This window comes from Prosopis cineraria, unplaced genomic scaffold (genome assembly GCF_029017545.1).
Source record: "Prosopis cineraria cultivar Desert tree isolate PC_DT_omini unplaced genomic scaffold, ASM2901754v1 PC12, whole genome shotgun sequence".
NCBI lineage: Eukaryota > Viridiplantae > Streptophyta > Magnoliopsida > Fabales > Fabaceae > Prosopis > Prosopis cineraria.
Genome location: NW_026555343.1, coordinates 4,376,561 through 4,393,041, shown reverse-complemented (window position 1 = coordinate 4,393,041; position 16,481 = coordinate 4,376,561). Strand labels below are relative to the sequence as shown.

At 29.2% G+C, this 16,481-nt stretch overlaps 2 protein-coding genes across 6 annotated transcripts; one reads left to right on the top strand and one right to left on the bottom strand.

Moving 5' to 3' along the window:
• The first annotated feature begins 4,397 nt into the window (after positions 1-4,397).
• Positions 4,398-7,215, top strand: LOC129287664 (acyltransferase GLAUCE-like). Its single transcript, XM_054923886.1, has 2 exons — positions 4,398-4,808; positions 6,167-7,215. Exons 1-2 carry the CDS (start codon positions 4,521-4,523, stop codon positions 7,058-7,060), a joined length of 1,182 nt encoding a protein of 393 aa, XP_054779861.1. The 5' UTR covers positions 4,398-4,520; the 3' UTR covers positions 7,061-7,215.
• Positions 7,216-7,293: 78 nt separating this feature from the next.
• Positions 7,294-12,955, bottom strand: LOC129288970 (uncharacterized). 5 transcript variants are annotated; one of them, XM_054925796.1, is made up of 11 exons: positions 12,599-12,954; positions 11,861-11,975; positions 11,109-11,185; positions 10,237-10,316; positions 9,984-10,044; positions 9,580-9,647; positions 9,411-9,492; positions 8,998-9,080; positions 8,829-8,916; positions 7,997-8,116; positions 7,294-7,714 (listed from the first exon to the last, which is right to left on the bottom strand). In XM_054925796.1, exons 2-11 carry the CDS (start codon positions 11,952-11,954, stop codon positions 7,526-7,528), a joined length of 942 nt encoding a protein of 313 aa, XP_054781771.1. In that variant the 5' UTR covers positions 11,955-11,975; positions 12,599-12,954; the 3' UTR covers positions 7,294-7,525. The 5 variants fall into 5 exon arrangements, with proteins under 5 accessions (XP_054781771.1, XP_054781774.1, XP_054781773.1 ...); XM_054925799.1 differs by having other exon boundaries at positions 8,829-8,906; positions 8,997-9,080; positions 12,599-12,952; XM_054925798.1 differs by lacking the exon at positions 12,599-12,954 and adding an exon at positions 12,485-12,589.
• Positions 12,956-16,481: the final 3,526 nt, after the last annotated feature.

The window sequence follows — 16,481 nt, the reverse complement described above, 5'->3', positions numbered from 1 at the left end:
AGGGACTTTGTGAACATTGAATTTTTAAAATTTCAATCCTCTTTAACGTGGTTAATTTTTATGCATTGGGCGTAGTCCTCCTCCTCAAAGGGGGTAGTTCTTTGGTTGGTTAGCAAAGAAAATGCTCACATATCCTATTTATAACGTAAATAGAATTTTTTTAATATTTATAAGTCATGTCAATCAATTTTTATCATAAATTTTTTCATTGACCTTTTATTAAATATTAGTGATAAAAAATATTATTAAAGCATACATATTTAATAAAAAAATTAAAAATTTATTAAATTTTTAAATATCATTAAAAAATTTTAAAATTTTTTTAGTTTTTATAAAATATGTTAAAAATAATTTATAATTAAGATTAGAGGAGCATAAATGTTTGGCAAGCCCTTGAGCTACTGAAAGGAGGAGTTGCTTTTTTCTTTTAAAGTCGATTGCTTTGTTGATTATTAGTTGACCCAGTTAGGATGTGGAAGCTTGGCATTTGACCCTCCTTGCAACCACTGCACCGTCGATGGTATTATATCCACTCTAGAAAGCGTATAATACCTTAAATATAAGTGAAAACAATATGTTATTAAAGCAATCATATTTAATACGAATAAAGTCAAAGACTTAATAAATTTTTAAATAAATTTAATAAATTTTAAAATTTTTATTGATTATAATAAAATATGTTAAAAATAACCTTCAATAAAAACAAAGGATTGTACATGTTTATATACACCAAAAGGTAAGTATGGTTAAATGAATTATTATTGTAAAAAAAAAATAATAAAATTCTATCAAAATATATCAATAATAATCAAGTCTTTTGAAATAACATATAGAGTTATTAACTAGGGTCGGCTTTTGAAGGGCCAGAGCTTAAATGGGCCAGCCCTAATAAACCCAATCATCCTTTAGGATTTTCTTTTACAAGACCCAACTCTAGTTCTCAGGGTTGAAGGTTGGCCCTCAAAATCTTGACTCTTTTTTTTTTACTTTTTTAATTTAAACTTTTAAAAAGTATATTTATAATTTTTAAAAAAAGTTATCATACATAAAATTAAGTCTAAAAAATAATTTAAATCAATTTATACCATAATAAATAAAAAAATTAAATATTCAAGTCTAATATTAAATAACAACATTAAAATTAATATCAATAAAAATTAGACTTGACTAACATTATTAGCTAAATCTTAATGAATGAATGAAGAAGGGACGAATGAGTTTAATATATTTATTTTTTTTGGTTTTATATTTAATCTTCTATTTTTTTATATTATAATTTTTTTAAAAAAATAAAAAGGCTTAATAGGGTCAGTACTTTTATTTTCAAACTTAAAAGGGTTGGCCCTTTTAATTATCATTTTTCCTACTAAAGGAGAGGCCTAGTCTTAGTTATTTTCGGGTTTAAAAGGGCAGGCTCGATGAGCTGCTCTAATGACATAGTTCCTTTAAAGTCCTTCAAGTATCTTTTTGACATTAACGATTTTATGTTAAATAATTAAATTGCTCTTTATTTAAAATAAAAAAATATGTTCAAATAGAAAATTATAATTTTTTGTTCAATTCTTGTAATTTATAGAATAAAAGTTATAATTGATTATTTTCAAAACTTAGACTTCAATGATAAAAGAAATTTCATGTAAAAAATTATGATTTTCTTATTGAATTCTTATGATTCATATAATAAAAGTTGTGATTAGTTATTTTAAAACTTGGACTTCAATTATAAAAGGAGTTTCATGTTGGAAAGTTGTAATTTCTTGTTAAAATTTTACAATTTACAAAATAAAGTTGTGATTGTTGGTTATTTTTAGAACTTATCATCAACCATAAAAGAAATTTTATGTGAATTATTGTAATTTCTTGTTTAATTTTTATAATTCATATAACAAAAGTTGTGATTGCTTAAATATAAATTGTCATTGAAAAATAAAAAATAATTTAATTATTTAACATAAAATTATTAATATCAAAAAAGTACCTAGAGTTCTAGAAAAATTATATCATTTTAAAGAATTTAATTATTATTTATATATTTTGATGAGATTTTATTATCATCTTTTCTTTTTTTTTTCCTCAGTTATACACAATTAACACGCATAGACCTTTTTCTATAGATTAAATCCCACACTAGAGATTGAACTTGTAACCCCTTGTTGAAAGAATTATGTTATTATAAAATGAAAATAGTCTGGTAACCAGCGTGGTGTTTTTATTTATTTATTTTTTTTAGGCCCGCCTTCATAAATGAGCAACATATACCCAACATTGAAAAAAGTTTCAGAAACAGTGTAAAAAAACATATAACAATTCAAATTCATATGTCAAATTATTTGCAATGAAATGATTATTATTATTTTTTTCAAATGCAACTTCTATTTAGATTTGGCTTCTTTCCATTTTCTCCCTCTCCACCTTCCATCTCAACCATTATGTTAGATCTATTTTTAAATAGTTAAGATTTAAAATATAATTAATTTATTCTAAACTAAAATTCAATATTTAGTAGTATAATTAAAAAATTAAAAAATTTAATTTTATAAAATATTAAATCTCAACCATTTAAAAATAGTTCTAATGGTTAAGATAGCAAGTGAAGAAAAAATTGAGATAGAAAGAAATGAAGAGAAGCCAAGTCCCTTCTATTTTATAAAGTCATAACTAAAGACAAAAGATGTTATGTAACTTGACAAAATATTGTTACTCAATTTCATTAATTCTACTTAAATATGCATCTCATGATGTTACAAAAAACCATACTCTCTGTCCCAAATTATAGCACATTTTTAAATAAATTTTTCCGTCTCAAAATATAAAATATTTTGGGTAGATTAATGTTTTATTAAATGCATCAATTTCAATATTACTCTTTCTCTTTTTACAATTAATTTTATCCTTTCTCTTTTTAATATATTAAATGATGGATATTTTTTAAAAATTTACATTTTTATTTTGGAAAGATAGGGTTGTTAAGTACATTTAATAAGTTTTATTGATATGTGAGATTTTATTTAAAAGTATTTTATAATTTAAGATGGAGGGGGCATTATATATGGCCACCTTAGACAAAGACATCAAATATTGGATTACGTTTCATGATCTCTATAAATTTCCTTGGACTTTGATTCTACACATGTTCAGTCAATATAATCAATAAGAATTAATAACCATATTTAATTTAATTCTATAAGGTTCTCTAGAAAAATTCATACACTAAATTACTAGTAGCAAGGAACGTATTTTATAAATTCTTCATAGGTTCAACTTTCATCAATAAATAACTTTGTTTAAGTTACTCAACTTTCATTAATTCTACATCTGTTCCGCTAATTTAATCAATAAGAATTAATAACCATATTTAATTTAATTTTAAAAGATTCTAAAAAATTCATACACTAGACTACAAGTTTGGAACTAATCATATTTAATGTTCTTGTGCTTTAAAAGAAATTCATGAAGAATATGGATTCTCAAGTTGCATTATGAATAGAATACATTATCTTTTGGAGAACATCAGTCAATGACCCCATAATTAAGCAATATAATTTTATAAAAGGACCATTGACATATAAACATTAACAATTAATAAATAAAATTCATGTTTCAACAAGTAGTATCCGATCCATCTAGATTATTATTAGATATTAAATTATTTCAGAAGTCTTCTATTGATATTCTCCCTCCCTTTTTTTTTTTTAATTTAAACCATCTATGCACATGAAAAATTGGAACTTGTCATGAAACAATGTGGACTGATCAGGAAAAAAAAAATGCTTTGTTCTAATGAGAAAAAAATATCTATGAACCAAAGACAAAAATCTATGCAAGCAAGACAGGATATGAGGGAAGGTCCACATAGGCATCTTAGACTTCTTGTTCCTTCTTCTTCTTGTTTTTTTTTTTTTTTTGAAATTTTATTATCTTTTACATGCAAAATGACCCTATATCTACCTTATATAGAAAGATTCCATAACTCTTTGCTGTAGACCAATAAGCTGCAAAGTAAGCTGAAGAAAACAGAAATGAAATTTATTAACCTGGTTGTTATGCTTGAGGGACCTTAAACATTCTCTCAAGAGCACAACTCTTGTAACATTAGTGGAAGTTACTAAATATGCTTGTAACATCGAGGCTTTGGATCCTGCAGTTTCTATTAAAGTTTCTGAAACTTTCATTTTTTTTTTTAATTAATGGAAGTCACTCAACTTTCATTAATTCAACATAAATATGCTTTTCATAACGTTATATAAAAAAAAAAAACAAAAAAGCATATTATATATGATCACCGTAAGCAAACACCATCAAACATTGGATTAAGTTTCACGGTATCTATAAATTTCATCAGACTTTGATTCTGATTAATTCGGTGGATGACAAATATGGATAATATAGAGCTAGTTGAGAAAATTGTGATTTGTCCTGAGAAATCCACACCCAATAAGAGAATTTTCTTGTCAAATATTGACTTATCCCTAGTGGCTTATCAAGATTCTGCATCCTTCTTTGATCCTCCGAGTAGCCAAATGAGCTTTTCTCAGATTTGTAACAAATTGTATTGTGCTCTACGTAAAATGGTCGTGCATTATGATTTCATGGCTGGTCGGCTTGTGCCGAGCTTGGAAGAGGATGGTCGATTTGAGATCGACTGCAATGGTGCCGGCATCGTCGTCGCTGCAGCTAAAATCGATAAAAAGTTGAGTGAATTTGGTGAAATTTCTTTGTCTAATCCAAGGTTAAAGCAACTTATTTGTTTCGTGCGTGAAGAGGATGAAGAAATTAACGTGAACGACATGCCTCTTGCATCCATACAGGTTCCTAATTTCATAGAAAAATTTTCTTGTTTCTTTCATGATTCTTCACAATTCCATAATCCTGATCTAAATATTGTCTGTTGCAATATGCATATGTTCAACATAGATGCAATTTAACTGATTTTAGAGTTTTGTTTGGTTGATCCTTTGCTAGTAAACATTTATTATTTGCGATACAAACTAATATGGAATTGAAACAACATATCTGATTTTTAAATTTTGTTCTTAACAACAACAAAATATCATTTGAGTTCTTAAAATGTATTTTACATGTTCAGTTAAATTTATATTTAATTTAATTTTAAAAGGTTCTAAAAAATTGATATACTAATTAAATCACTATTTAGAAACGTATCATGTTAATAGAAGTCAGGAACAAATCATATTAATGGTTTTGTGCTTTCAAAGAAATTGATGTCAAATGAAGATAACAACAAAATAAAAAATTAAATTGATGGAACATATTTATAAATATGGGTTCTCAAATAGTTTATTGAATAGTGTAGATTTTTATTCATTTTTTTATTTAAACCATCTTTTTTTTTTTTTAAAGAACTGCATGGGTTTTCAACTATCACAACATAAACCATTTCTATCTTCATCATCATATGTTTTGCTTCTTTTAAATATATATTTTGTACAGGAAAATATATTTTCATATCTTTAAAATTTGTATTAACTATATAGATTCTGGTCATTTATTTTGTTTTGATCGAGTGCTTATAATTTACTTTATTAGATTTTTTAATCCCTGAATATTAAAATTCTTGAATTTTCCTTTTAAAAATAAAATTAAGAACTTTTTATATAATTTTAGAATTAATTTGTAATTATAATTCAAAGTTTATATAATTAGGTCGTCTTCTAAATAATTTTTATAAATATAAAATTTTAATAAAAAATTTAATAAAAATGTAGATATTGTATAAAATCAAATTTTATTTTTTCTTTTTTTGGCCAAAGCATTAGATCAAAATTTTTGTAAACTCTAAAAGTGTTTCTGTTTTAGTAAAGTTAATAATTTATTATTAACCAATGACTTTGTAACCTAATAGTATGAGAACTCCTTTATAAGTGGGAGGTTACGGATTCAATCTTGCTTGTAACTTTAGGTTGTTAGTACTTGCCCCTTTAATTAAGAAAATAATTTATTGTTAATTTTAACCTCTAGGATTGACATATCTAATGGATCAAACTACAAGGATTTGATTTTGGCAAAAAAAAAAAAATTACAAGGACCTACTTTAAAATTGAGAAAAACTATCACCATTTACAAAATGATTTTCCCTTTCGTATGTATAGATTATTTTCCCACAAAATAAATTGTTTAAAGTTAATTATTTTGTTGATAATGATAGCTGACTCAGTTTGGATGTGGAAGCTTAGCACTTGCCTCTCACTACAACCACTGCACACTTGATGGTGTAGCCATAAGAGACTTTGAGATGAACTTATGTGCCTTAACAAGAGGTGATGACTTCATAGTAATACCAAATGCAGATAGAACCTTCCTTAAAGCAAGAAACCCTCTAAAGATAACACATCCACATTATGAGTACTCCAAAACCCCAAGCACATACAATGTGTTCACCTCTCGCGGCACAAGTCAGATTGGCATCACCAAACGGCGATCCATGACAGAAAACAAAGTTCACGTGCTTCATTTATCACCACAAGAAGTTTCCAGATTCAAGAACAATGCTATGAAGTCTAACACCTTAAAGAACATCACTACATTTCATGTAGTTGCAGCCAGAATATGGAAGGCGAGGAGCATTGCGATGAAGATGCCAGAGGAGGAGATATCCACGATGCTGTTCCCGGTCGAAGTGAGGAAGTTGGTTGTCCCTGGACTGCAAGAAGGGTTTGCAGGTAATGCATTGGTTCCTGGCTTTGCAAGGGCTACAGTGAAGGAGCTCGTAGAACTGGAAGATGCTTTTCTGATAATGAAAGTGCAAGAAGGGATTGAGAGGATGGATGAAGAGTATGTGAGGTCAGGGATAGACTGGTTAGAGGTGAACAGAGGAGTGCCTTGTACAGAAAACAGTTTTTCACTGGTGGCTTGGTGGAAATTAGGGCTAGAGGATCAGCAATTTGCTTGGGGGAGAGTAAAATGTGCTACTCCACTTGAACTTAAGCCTGGTTTGGTTATGATGTTGACAGGAACAGAAGGTAAAGGAGGCCTTACTATTTGCCTGGAATTGCCTGAGGATCAGATGCAGGAGTTCTGCAGGATCATGCTTGAAGCATGAACTTATTTACCTCTAATAAGATAGAGTCTATATGCGTCCTAGACTTATAATTTCCTTTTTCTTAAAAAAAAAGAAATATGAGACAGTATATGCAATGATATTTCCAATAATATGAATTTTCATTGGCCTTGTTGGGGTTCAACTATATGATATTGGGCCTAACTACACACCACTCACTTTTGGTAACATACCGGCCCTTGGGGTTGAATTCTTTATTGCATTTATGGAGCATCTTAGTTCTCAAGTCTCAACTGACATATGAATTTGTCACAACCTTACAGAGTATAGTGAGTGCTAAAAACCATTCATATGATTCATAAAGAAGATTCGAAATATGTAGTGCAACATGGTTTCTTTATTTGATACAAGGGAGCCTATCAGTCCTCTTAGAGGAAATACTTTGCTTTGGTGGATCCAGTTCCATACAAGTATCACGAGTTCCGGCTGAATATCACTGAAACTTGTTTATAACAATGTCCGAGTGCTAAAAAGTCCGAAGAAGGGATTTGTAATGGCAGACTTTAATACTAATCCAGCTGAATTTAGCAGTGTTATATCTACTTTTTCCTCAGGGAGATACAAAAAGTCATCCATTTTCTCAAACCCACAGAGTTCAAGAAAATCCACACCTCCGTTCAAACTCCCAACTCTATCCTGTTCAAAAAGAGATAGAAAATTATGACTGATAAAAACATATTCAGTTCACTATAACAACTCTAAAGTGTAAAAACCAGTTCTAACTTAATCTACTCAATTACACACAAGGAATTCACCATATCCCCCAAACTTTCACCATGGAGCCACAAGCAAACAACTCAAAATCGCTCCAGTTTGGGCCTTGAACAAACTATTTAGAGGGATAAAAATATGGCTATCTAAATTATCATAGGTTTCAGAGAACACAAGGTCTTCCCATTGATCAAAACACTGTCTTACCTGGAATAATGGGTTGCTCAATCGGATCTTCCTGTATTTTTCTTGGTTGGGATTCTTGACAACATTCCCAACATAAATTAAGAGTGTTTCAAAGGCCCTTCTGACTCTTGCATGCTCATCCTATAGAGAATTTTAAAAACCAATAAATAAAACATTAGAAAAAACAGCCATAAAGATTAACTTCCGTACCAGAAAACTAATGCAAGACTGGGTGAATAAAGCATGTTATGTCAACCTCCCGACATAATTGTGATTGAAAGTTTCTGTGTCTGTAGACTGCTTCTTGTGGATTTTCATGAGATAAGGTTAAAACTACAAAGACACATAAACCTTCAACATATACCATCCAACCAAAACTTAGGTGTGAATGTAAAGTTTAAATAAGCGACGTTTGAAGGAATGGCTGAATGGTGTAGACAGTGATAAACTCATACGTTATTTTCTGCAGATAATCAGATCACTACATCTTTCATCTAGAACATGCACATGAAAAACTGGACCTTGCCATGAAACAACGTGGACTGATTAGAAAAATGCTTTGTTCTAATGAAAAAAAAAAATCTATGAACCAAAGACAAAAAAGTTATCCAAGCAAGAAATGACATGAGTGAAGGTCCGCATAAGCATCTCGTGTACAGAACAGACAGTGTGCACGAATGACTTGGATCACTCAGTAAAAATGAGTAATATTAGACTTCTTGTTCATTTTTTTAAATTTTATTCTACTTTAAATGCCAAATGACTCTTTACCTTATAGAAGGATTCCATAACTCTTGGAGTAGACCAATAAGTCGAAAAGTAAGCTTAAGACAGAGAAATAAAATTTATTAACCTGGTGGTTACGCTTGAGGGACCTCAAACATTCTCTCAACAGGTCAACTTTTGTAACGGTGTAAACAGGCTTCGGATTCTGCAGTTTCCATTGAAGCAATAAAGTTTCATTGATGTAGTGGAAGGGTAAGATTCATTTAAATATGAAATACAAGAACAGACATCATACCGTTTCTTTCTGTATTGTTAAAGATAAAGATTTCCTGGTCGCATGGCCTTCTAGGGGCAACCCAGGTTTAGATCTTCTGTTTATCTGTGAAGATAGACAAACTCAGAGACTTCTCAACAATGCTCAAATAAAATGGAACACATAATCAGTACGCATCCTCCTCAGTCTGGTGTTCAGAAGAGAACTTGTGAAAGTATATCACAGGATTATGCATGTATATGTTACTTTTCTTATCTCTGATGACTGGGCTCAAAATGGAAAGGGGGTTCAGCTTTCACAGATTGAATTTCTCATTCATGCTAAGTGATGAAGGCATTTTATGAACTACGATGAAGAAATTTCTCAAATTCAATACTTTAGATCAAAGTTGTTATTCAAAATTTGCAGTCAAAATATAGATAGTGAGTTCTTCACCTTATCCTGTTCAAGTTTCTGCATGACCTTTTCCCTTGCTCTTTTCTCTTCTTCTTTCTCTGCTTTCCGCAAGGCTATATGTCTGACAACTCACGTACATAAGTGCAACCACCTAAAATCCTTATAAATAGGAAAAACTATAGAGATCAATAATTAAATATGAACATACCGTTGCCTTTCATTTTCTTCGGCAATTCGCTTCATCTCATTGAGTTTCTTACCAGCTTGGATTCTCTCCTGGAATCAGAACAGGAAAATTAACATAAATTAATATAGCATTCTCTCCTAGAATCAGAACAGGAAAATTAACATAAATTAATGTTGCCACAATTGACGACAATTGCAAGGCCTAAACAGAGTTAACAGAAATATTAACTTCTTCATGGTTCCACCAAAAAGGGTTGAACAAGTAAGAAATTATTTTGATCTTAGCAAATATTTGAAATTTATTGAATTATGAATAATAAAAGGGACAAACAACTGAATTATGAAATATAGGGGAAAGAAAAGCAAAGAGGAAAAATAAGTTATTGTTATTGTACGGTTGAGAGATAATTAAATAAAAGCATGTACCTTTTCCCTTTGTATCTCCAATTTCCTTTCTTCTTCATCCTTCCTCTTGTGCAATTGTTCCCTACAACAGAGCAACAATGGCAATAAGAACCAACCAGAAGAAAGGGAAACGATGAATTTAAGATTTCCATTATTGAGATGAAGTTATAGAACCATATAAAATATATCATCTGGAGTTCTCAATAATCAGATAAAGTCATTATTTCTTAATAAACAACTGCTTGGAAAATGGTGTGAAAGGCCGTAAATGAACCTTAACTTCTGTGCTTTGATTTTCACTTCTTCTGTAATAGGGAATGATTGAGAAGAACCGATCTCAATATCTATATCTACCTGGAAGAATGAGAACAGTTGAAACAATGGATTAGCCCAGCCATAGCAACCTACCAGAATGTGTACCTATCAAACTGAAGTATTTTAGTAAATCACTCCTAGTGTAACTCAATACATGAAGAATAATTGAAATCCATGTAACTAAAATTGCATATAATATATATATATATCTTTAATCTTGTGATGGTAGCTTCTGCTTCATAAAGTGAGAACTTTGATTATCATTTCACCTTGAACGCATTTATTTTCCCAGAATTTAGTGTCCTGAGATTTTTCCTTGTCAAATTAGTACTGGTGTTGTCAATGGCGCATGGCAGAAAGCCCAAAATATGGCACAATTGATAGCTGCCACAGCCACCATGCCTTGGAGGTTTCACAGCACAGACACTTGGGATAAAAGCCATGTCATTGTATAACATTACATCACAATTGATATGATACAACACTTTAGGTTACATGTAGATGCTTCAAATTTTATCGCTGTGTCAGTATGCATGCTTCTTGACCCAAAACTGCCACTCCATTCCATCATGGTGGCTGCCATGACAACACCTCCAAGTTCTAATGGGACACAGATATAAATTAGTTTAAACCACTATTAATATCATATGACTATTAAGAATGTCAAATAACATCTTCCACTCCCATCTTATAAGTTATAACAATGTCTCCAGCCTTTAATAATTACTCAACAGACTTTAAGGATATGCGAGGAAACAGGAACTAGCATGCATCAAACTAAATCTACCGAACAATATTTGAAATTATGGAATCAATGGCGCAGAAACTTACCAACGGAATCTCATCAATATCAGGATCATTTTCATGATCAATTATCCAATTTATAGCGTCCTCTACATTAGTATTGCCTGGAAAAGAGAAAGAACATGGTTTAAGGAAATATAGCACAAATTAAAAAATAGCTAAAGCTAACAAAAAAGTATACCTACACAAAAAGCACACTCTAGGACATGCCAAAAGAAGTACATCTTTCTAATTACAAATGATTTCCCCAAAAACTTAAAGTAGTCTTGATCAAATAAATAGTTCTTTTTCCAATTACCATTTTCTATAATAACCCCAATGCATACAAGTACACGTGTTTTACCCAATGAAACAGAGATGCACCCTTTCAGTTTTATGTGAATTTGCAAGGATAATTTTGTCTAGGACACAACTTTCTTATTAATCAATTTGTTCTTTTGGAATTTGGACGATGACATGTATTGCATCCCATCTGAAAAAAATGACTTATGAATGGAGAGACAGATAAATATGGTTAAAGGCATCTCATCTTTTTCCTAAGTATCTGTCCTTTTTGAGCTAAAAATTAAAGCAAGCATAACAGGAAGTATACAAAATAACTGTACTGATTACTGTGTCAATCAGGAATGAAATTTCATATGAACTATTCATTCAAGCATTACAATCTAACAATTTCCTAACATCCAAAAAAAAAAAAAAATTAGAAACAGCTTTTAGTATGATAACCAGCTTGTACAAAAATAACACGTCTAAGAAATATCTTTATATGATAGACTAACCAGAATAATGGAGGCCTCGCGTTGCCTTTGCCTTTGGAAATCCCATTACTTCAAGTTCTTCAAGCATCTTTTTGTCCACTTTTGGAACAGCCATTTCAATGGACAAAACAAGAGACTGCAACCAAAAGCAGCATATTTTCATTCCTTCGTGAGAAAATCCAACATGGATATGACATGTTATTTCCCAATTCCCTCCCTCACAAAAAGGTATCAATAATTAATTCCGTAATTTTCCAAAAAGTGAATAGGATATGAACAGATTCACTATCAAGACCATCATGATCTGTTTGGCCAAAAAAAGAAGAGCATTCTAATCTGAAAAATAAGAACAACAACTAAATATTCCCCCAACCTTCAGATCATTTTCTGGATAGACAAAAACAGTTTAACAAAGAGCTGGACTCTCTGGCGGCAACTAAGAGCAACTAAGCAGCCATACAGCAGCACGAATTGGGCTTTTAAAGAAAAAAAGAAAAATTATTTCATTTGTTACAAATTACAATTTTTATACTCATTTGATTATCCACAATTTTTCATCAGCCAAACGTGACACACAAAAGTTTAAAAAACCAAAATCCAAAGGGGCAGGATCAATAAGAAAAGATAGTACTTCTCCATAACAACCTGAAGTCAATTTCTGTGAACGTATTTTGAGATTAAAAATATTAAATGCCGCTGATTAAGAAAAAAAATCTTAAATGCCCAGGCATCAAATAAAAAGTTTAAAAATATAAATACCGTCTCCCAGAGGATAATAAGATGCTCAGTTCAATTGATGAAGCTTTAAAATATCAATTAGGGTATGCAGAGAGCGAGGTATAAATTTCTTGAAATTCTTCCATTGCCTTGAAGAAAACCCACATTGGAAGCAACAAGAATATCTGAATGCTATGAATGGAGATTCCTCTTCGATTTCCAACACGAGAAGAGAAGTCGAGAAAGCCTCCACCCATATCTGGGTTTCTCTAACCCTCTTTCTTTCTCGCTGTGTTTTCTTTAACATTCTGATGCTTCGAGCTTTTGGTTTGCTTGTTTGTCAATAAAAGAACTTCGCGCTGATTTCTTCTGTTGAAGCGCCGCCTAACGGTAACCAGAATAAGCTTTTGGAGGATGGCAGTGAAGTATTGCTCCGAAATTCATTTCTATAAAAGAAATATCTGAATTTTCAAGATGAAAAAATGTGGTTAAAATTAGTTAGATTTCTTAAATAGTAATGCCTCCAATTTTTATTTGTCAGAGAAATCATTACTTTTAATTCATATTTTTCATAAATAAAATCACATATTTTAATAAATATTTATTATAAATTTTTAAATTGTCCTTCATAATTTACATTAATAAAAAATAATTAACATATGCTTATATTGATTAATATAAGGTATTTTAATCAAAAAAATTTCAAATATAATTATTATAGTTAATTAATTTTTTAAAATTATATGATACTTCTATAGTTTTTTTTTTTATATATAGAAATGAAAGGAGTACTCTCCTTGTCCCAAATTATGAAACAATTTGAGACAAGATTATATATATGTATAGATATCAATAAAATACAATAATGATACTTTATAAATTTATTTTTTTATAACAAAACTATAAACTTTTAAAAACATCCTCACATATTTAATCATTATATTATTTTATTAGTTCAATTCTCTTTCTATATTGAAAAAAATATCATTAATAAAATTTTATTTTTTTTAAATTATCTTATATTTTAAAATAAAAATTCTTTTAAAGTTATATTATAATTTGGGGCAAAGAAAGTACTCTGTTTTAATTTAAAATTCTTTCCAAAATACACCCACATTAAATGTTTGACCTAATAACTTCTTAATGACACTAAATTAGTATCTCACAATTAATAAAGACATAATAGCAAAAATGCAATAAATGCATCAAACAATATGCAATGTTTTTTATACTAAAAGGCCTGTTCGATCCAACATATATGATATATTTTAGAAAATAAATAAATACATTTGTATTCTTATTTTTTTAAAAATACTTTTTTACTTATCAAATGTTGCATTAGAGTTCTCAGTTACCCTGTCCTAAAATTTCAGGGCACATGCTTTGTGTTTGTGAACGATGTGTTGAAGTGATGGTCGAATTAAGAATTTTATTTTATTTTTTGATATGGTTGAAGAAACATTCGGAGAATTACGTTACAATCTCGTCTGGAAAAATAGAATTGCATTATATATTTTTTTGGGAGGAGGGGACTCACTTGTCGTGCTTCATACTTATGGAAGAAAGGACCAACCTTCTTGAAATCCTTGGGTTTGGGTTTATTGCATTTGTGTGAAGAAAATATATGGTGTTTTTCATTCAACTATATATATATATATATATAAAAGAAAATATAGGATCTGTTTGGAAATCTATTTTGGGAACAGTTTTTTATTCTTCAAAATAAGAAAATAAAAAAATTTGTTTGATAACATGTTTTTAAAAAGTATTTTTAAGAATAAAAAAATAAAATATTATTTTGAAGAATAGAAAAATGAAAACAATTTTTAGGTGTTCTGTGATTATTGTTCTAGAGAATAAGGGAGAATGAAAAAAAAAACTTATTTTTAATTTTTTTATTCTCAAAACATGTTCAACAAAATATCAGTTCTCAAAATAATAAAATAAAAATAGTTTCAAACAACCCCATACATTTTGGTCTTGTTCGTATTTTGTTATAGATTCCTGTATTTTTCTAATGTTTAGATCTCTACATTTTTATTTTTTAATATTTTAAATTTTTAAATGAACAAAATGAATAAAATATAAGAATTTTAGATGAACGTAAAATATTAAAAAATAAAAATAGAAGAATTTAAAATATCAAAAAAAGTATAAAAATTTATAATAAAATATGAATAAAGCGGGAGGGAGGTAGAGTTGTGGGACTGTAGGTATTTTGCTGTGATCCGGAATGCATTTAATCAATCAAATTATAAAAACTTAATTAAAATAAGGCGAATTTTAAGAATCTGATTAGACTAAAATATAATTTTTAGTCCAATCCTAATTTTTTGGGCTAAAACTCATAAATTTGACTTAAACCCACCTAAACTTCTAGGGAAACAGTGGTTCATGAGTGAAATCTGGTCAAGCAATAATCCTCGGAGAAACAAAATATAAGAACTGGCAAATTATTGTTTTTTAAAAATATACATAATGTGTTTTTATATCAAATGGTCATGGGAGTGGTTGTTGTATGGCTAAGTCTGGTGCAATTTAATATCTGAAGAATAAAGATATGCATTTTAGCATAAGCTAACACTGTTCTTAAAAGTAGTGATTTGTGAGACAAATCCTAAAGAGTCATGAAAATTAAAATAACTTGATGATTTTGTTATACATAAAAGGCAAAACTTATATACTTAATATATTTTTACTCAATCAAGTCATAACATGTAAATTTTAATATGTTAATAATATCAATAATAAAAATTTATTATAGAATAAATAATCTATTAAAAATATACATATAATAATATAATTGAAAATAAATACTTTAAATATATATAAGTTTTTTCTATACGTAAAATGTTAATGTTGAAGATGTGCAAGAAGTTGTCATGTGTCTAAATATCTAAGATTGCTGAGTATCATCCTCATCGAGGGTGGAGATTTTTCTAAAACAATAATATATTTTTACGATTATGGAAAAATTTTGTGAAATGAGCAAAATTGAAAATTACTTAGCTTTAAAAACAAAATTAACCATTTATAAACCAAATGAATAAATGATTAACAATTTTTCAAACCTCCGTGGATGTGACCAAATCCTTGCCGTCTAAAAACAAAACAAGTAAAGTAGTAAATTTAGTTACAAAATATTTTTTGAGGAGCATTTAATAGCTTAAACTATTACATAGTATAAAATAAATCATAAATTTTAAAAAATGTAGCATTCAGTAGCCCACCATTAACTTCAACTAATGAACATTATATGGGGCTCATAATGCCATGACGAGCGCACAACACATCAGCATGGTAAATGTGCAAATTTAACTATAAATTATTTTTTGAGAAGCACTGAATAGCCTGTACTATAAAAAAAAGACCATCCAACACATTTCTCTCAATTTTGACTAAACATCATTTATTTTCATATTTATGAGATCCATAAAGTATTAATCTCTCCAATCTTCTTACCTTTGTTCACAATATAACTCTAAAAAAAGAGGTTTAATGAGTTTTTATCTAAAGATATTTACAAGGACAATATCAATGAAGTAGAAGCTTGATTTTATTACGCATAAAAGAAGTTTGATTCTAGCTTAATTTAGTTATGAATTATTTCTTCTACTTTGTTAATGTCGTTTTTGTGAATGTCTTCAAATAAAAACTTTTTGAACATCTTCTCAAGCTAAAATTAAAAATGAAGGTAAGAAGATTAAAAAGATTAATGCTTTATGGGCCTCATAAGTATGAAAATAAATAATGTTTGGTCAAAATTGAAGAGAAGATGTTGGATGATATGAGGCTCATAAAGCATTAATTTCTTCAATCTTTTTGCCTTCGTTCTCAATCTCAACTCGAGAAGAAAAGGTTTAAAGCATTCTTATTTGAAAACATTTAAAAAGATGAAATTAATAAAGTAGAATAAACAATTTGT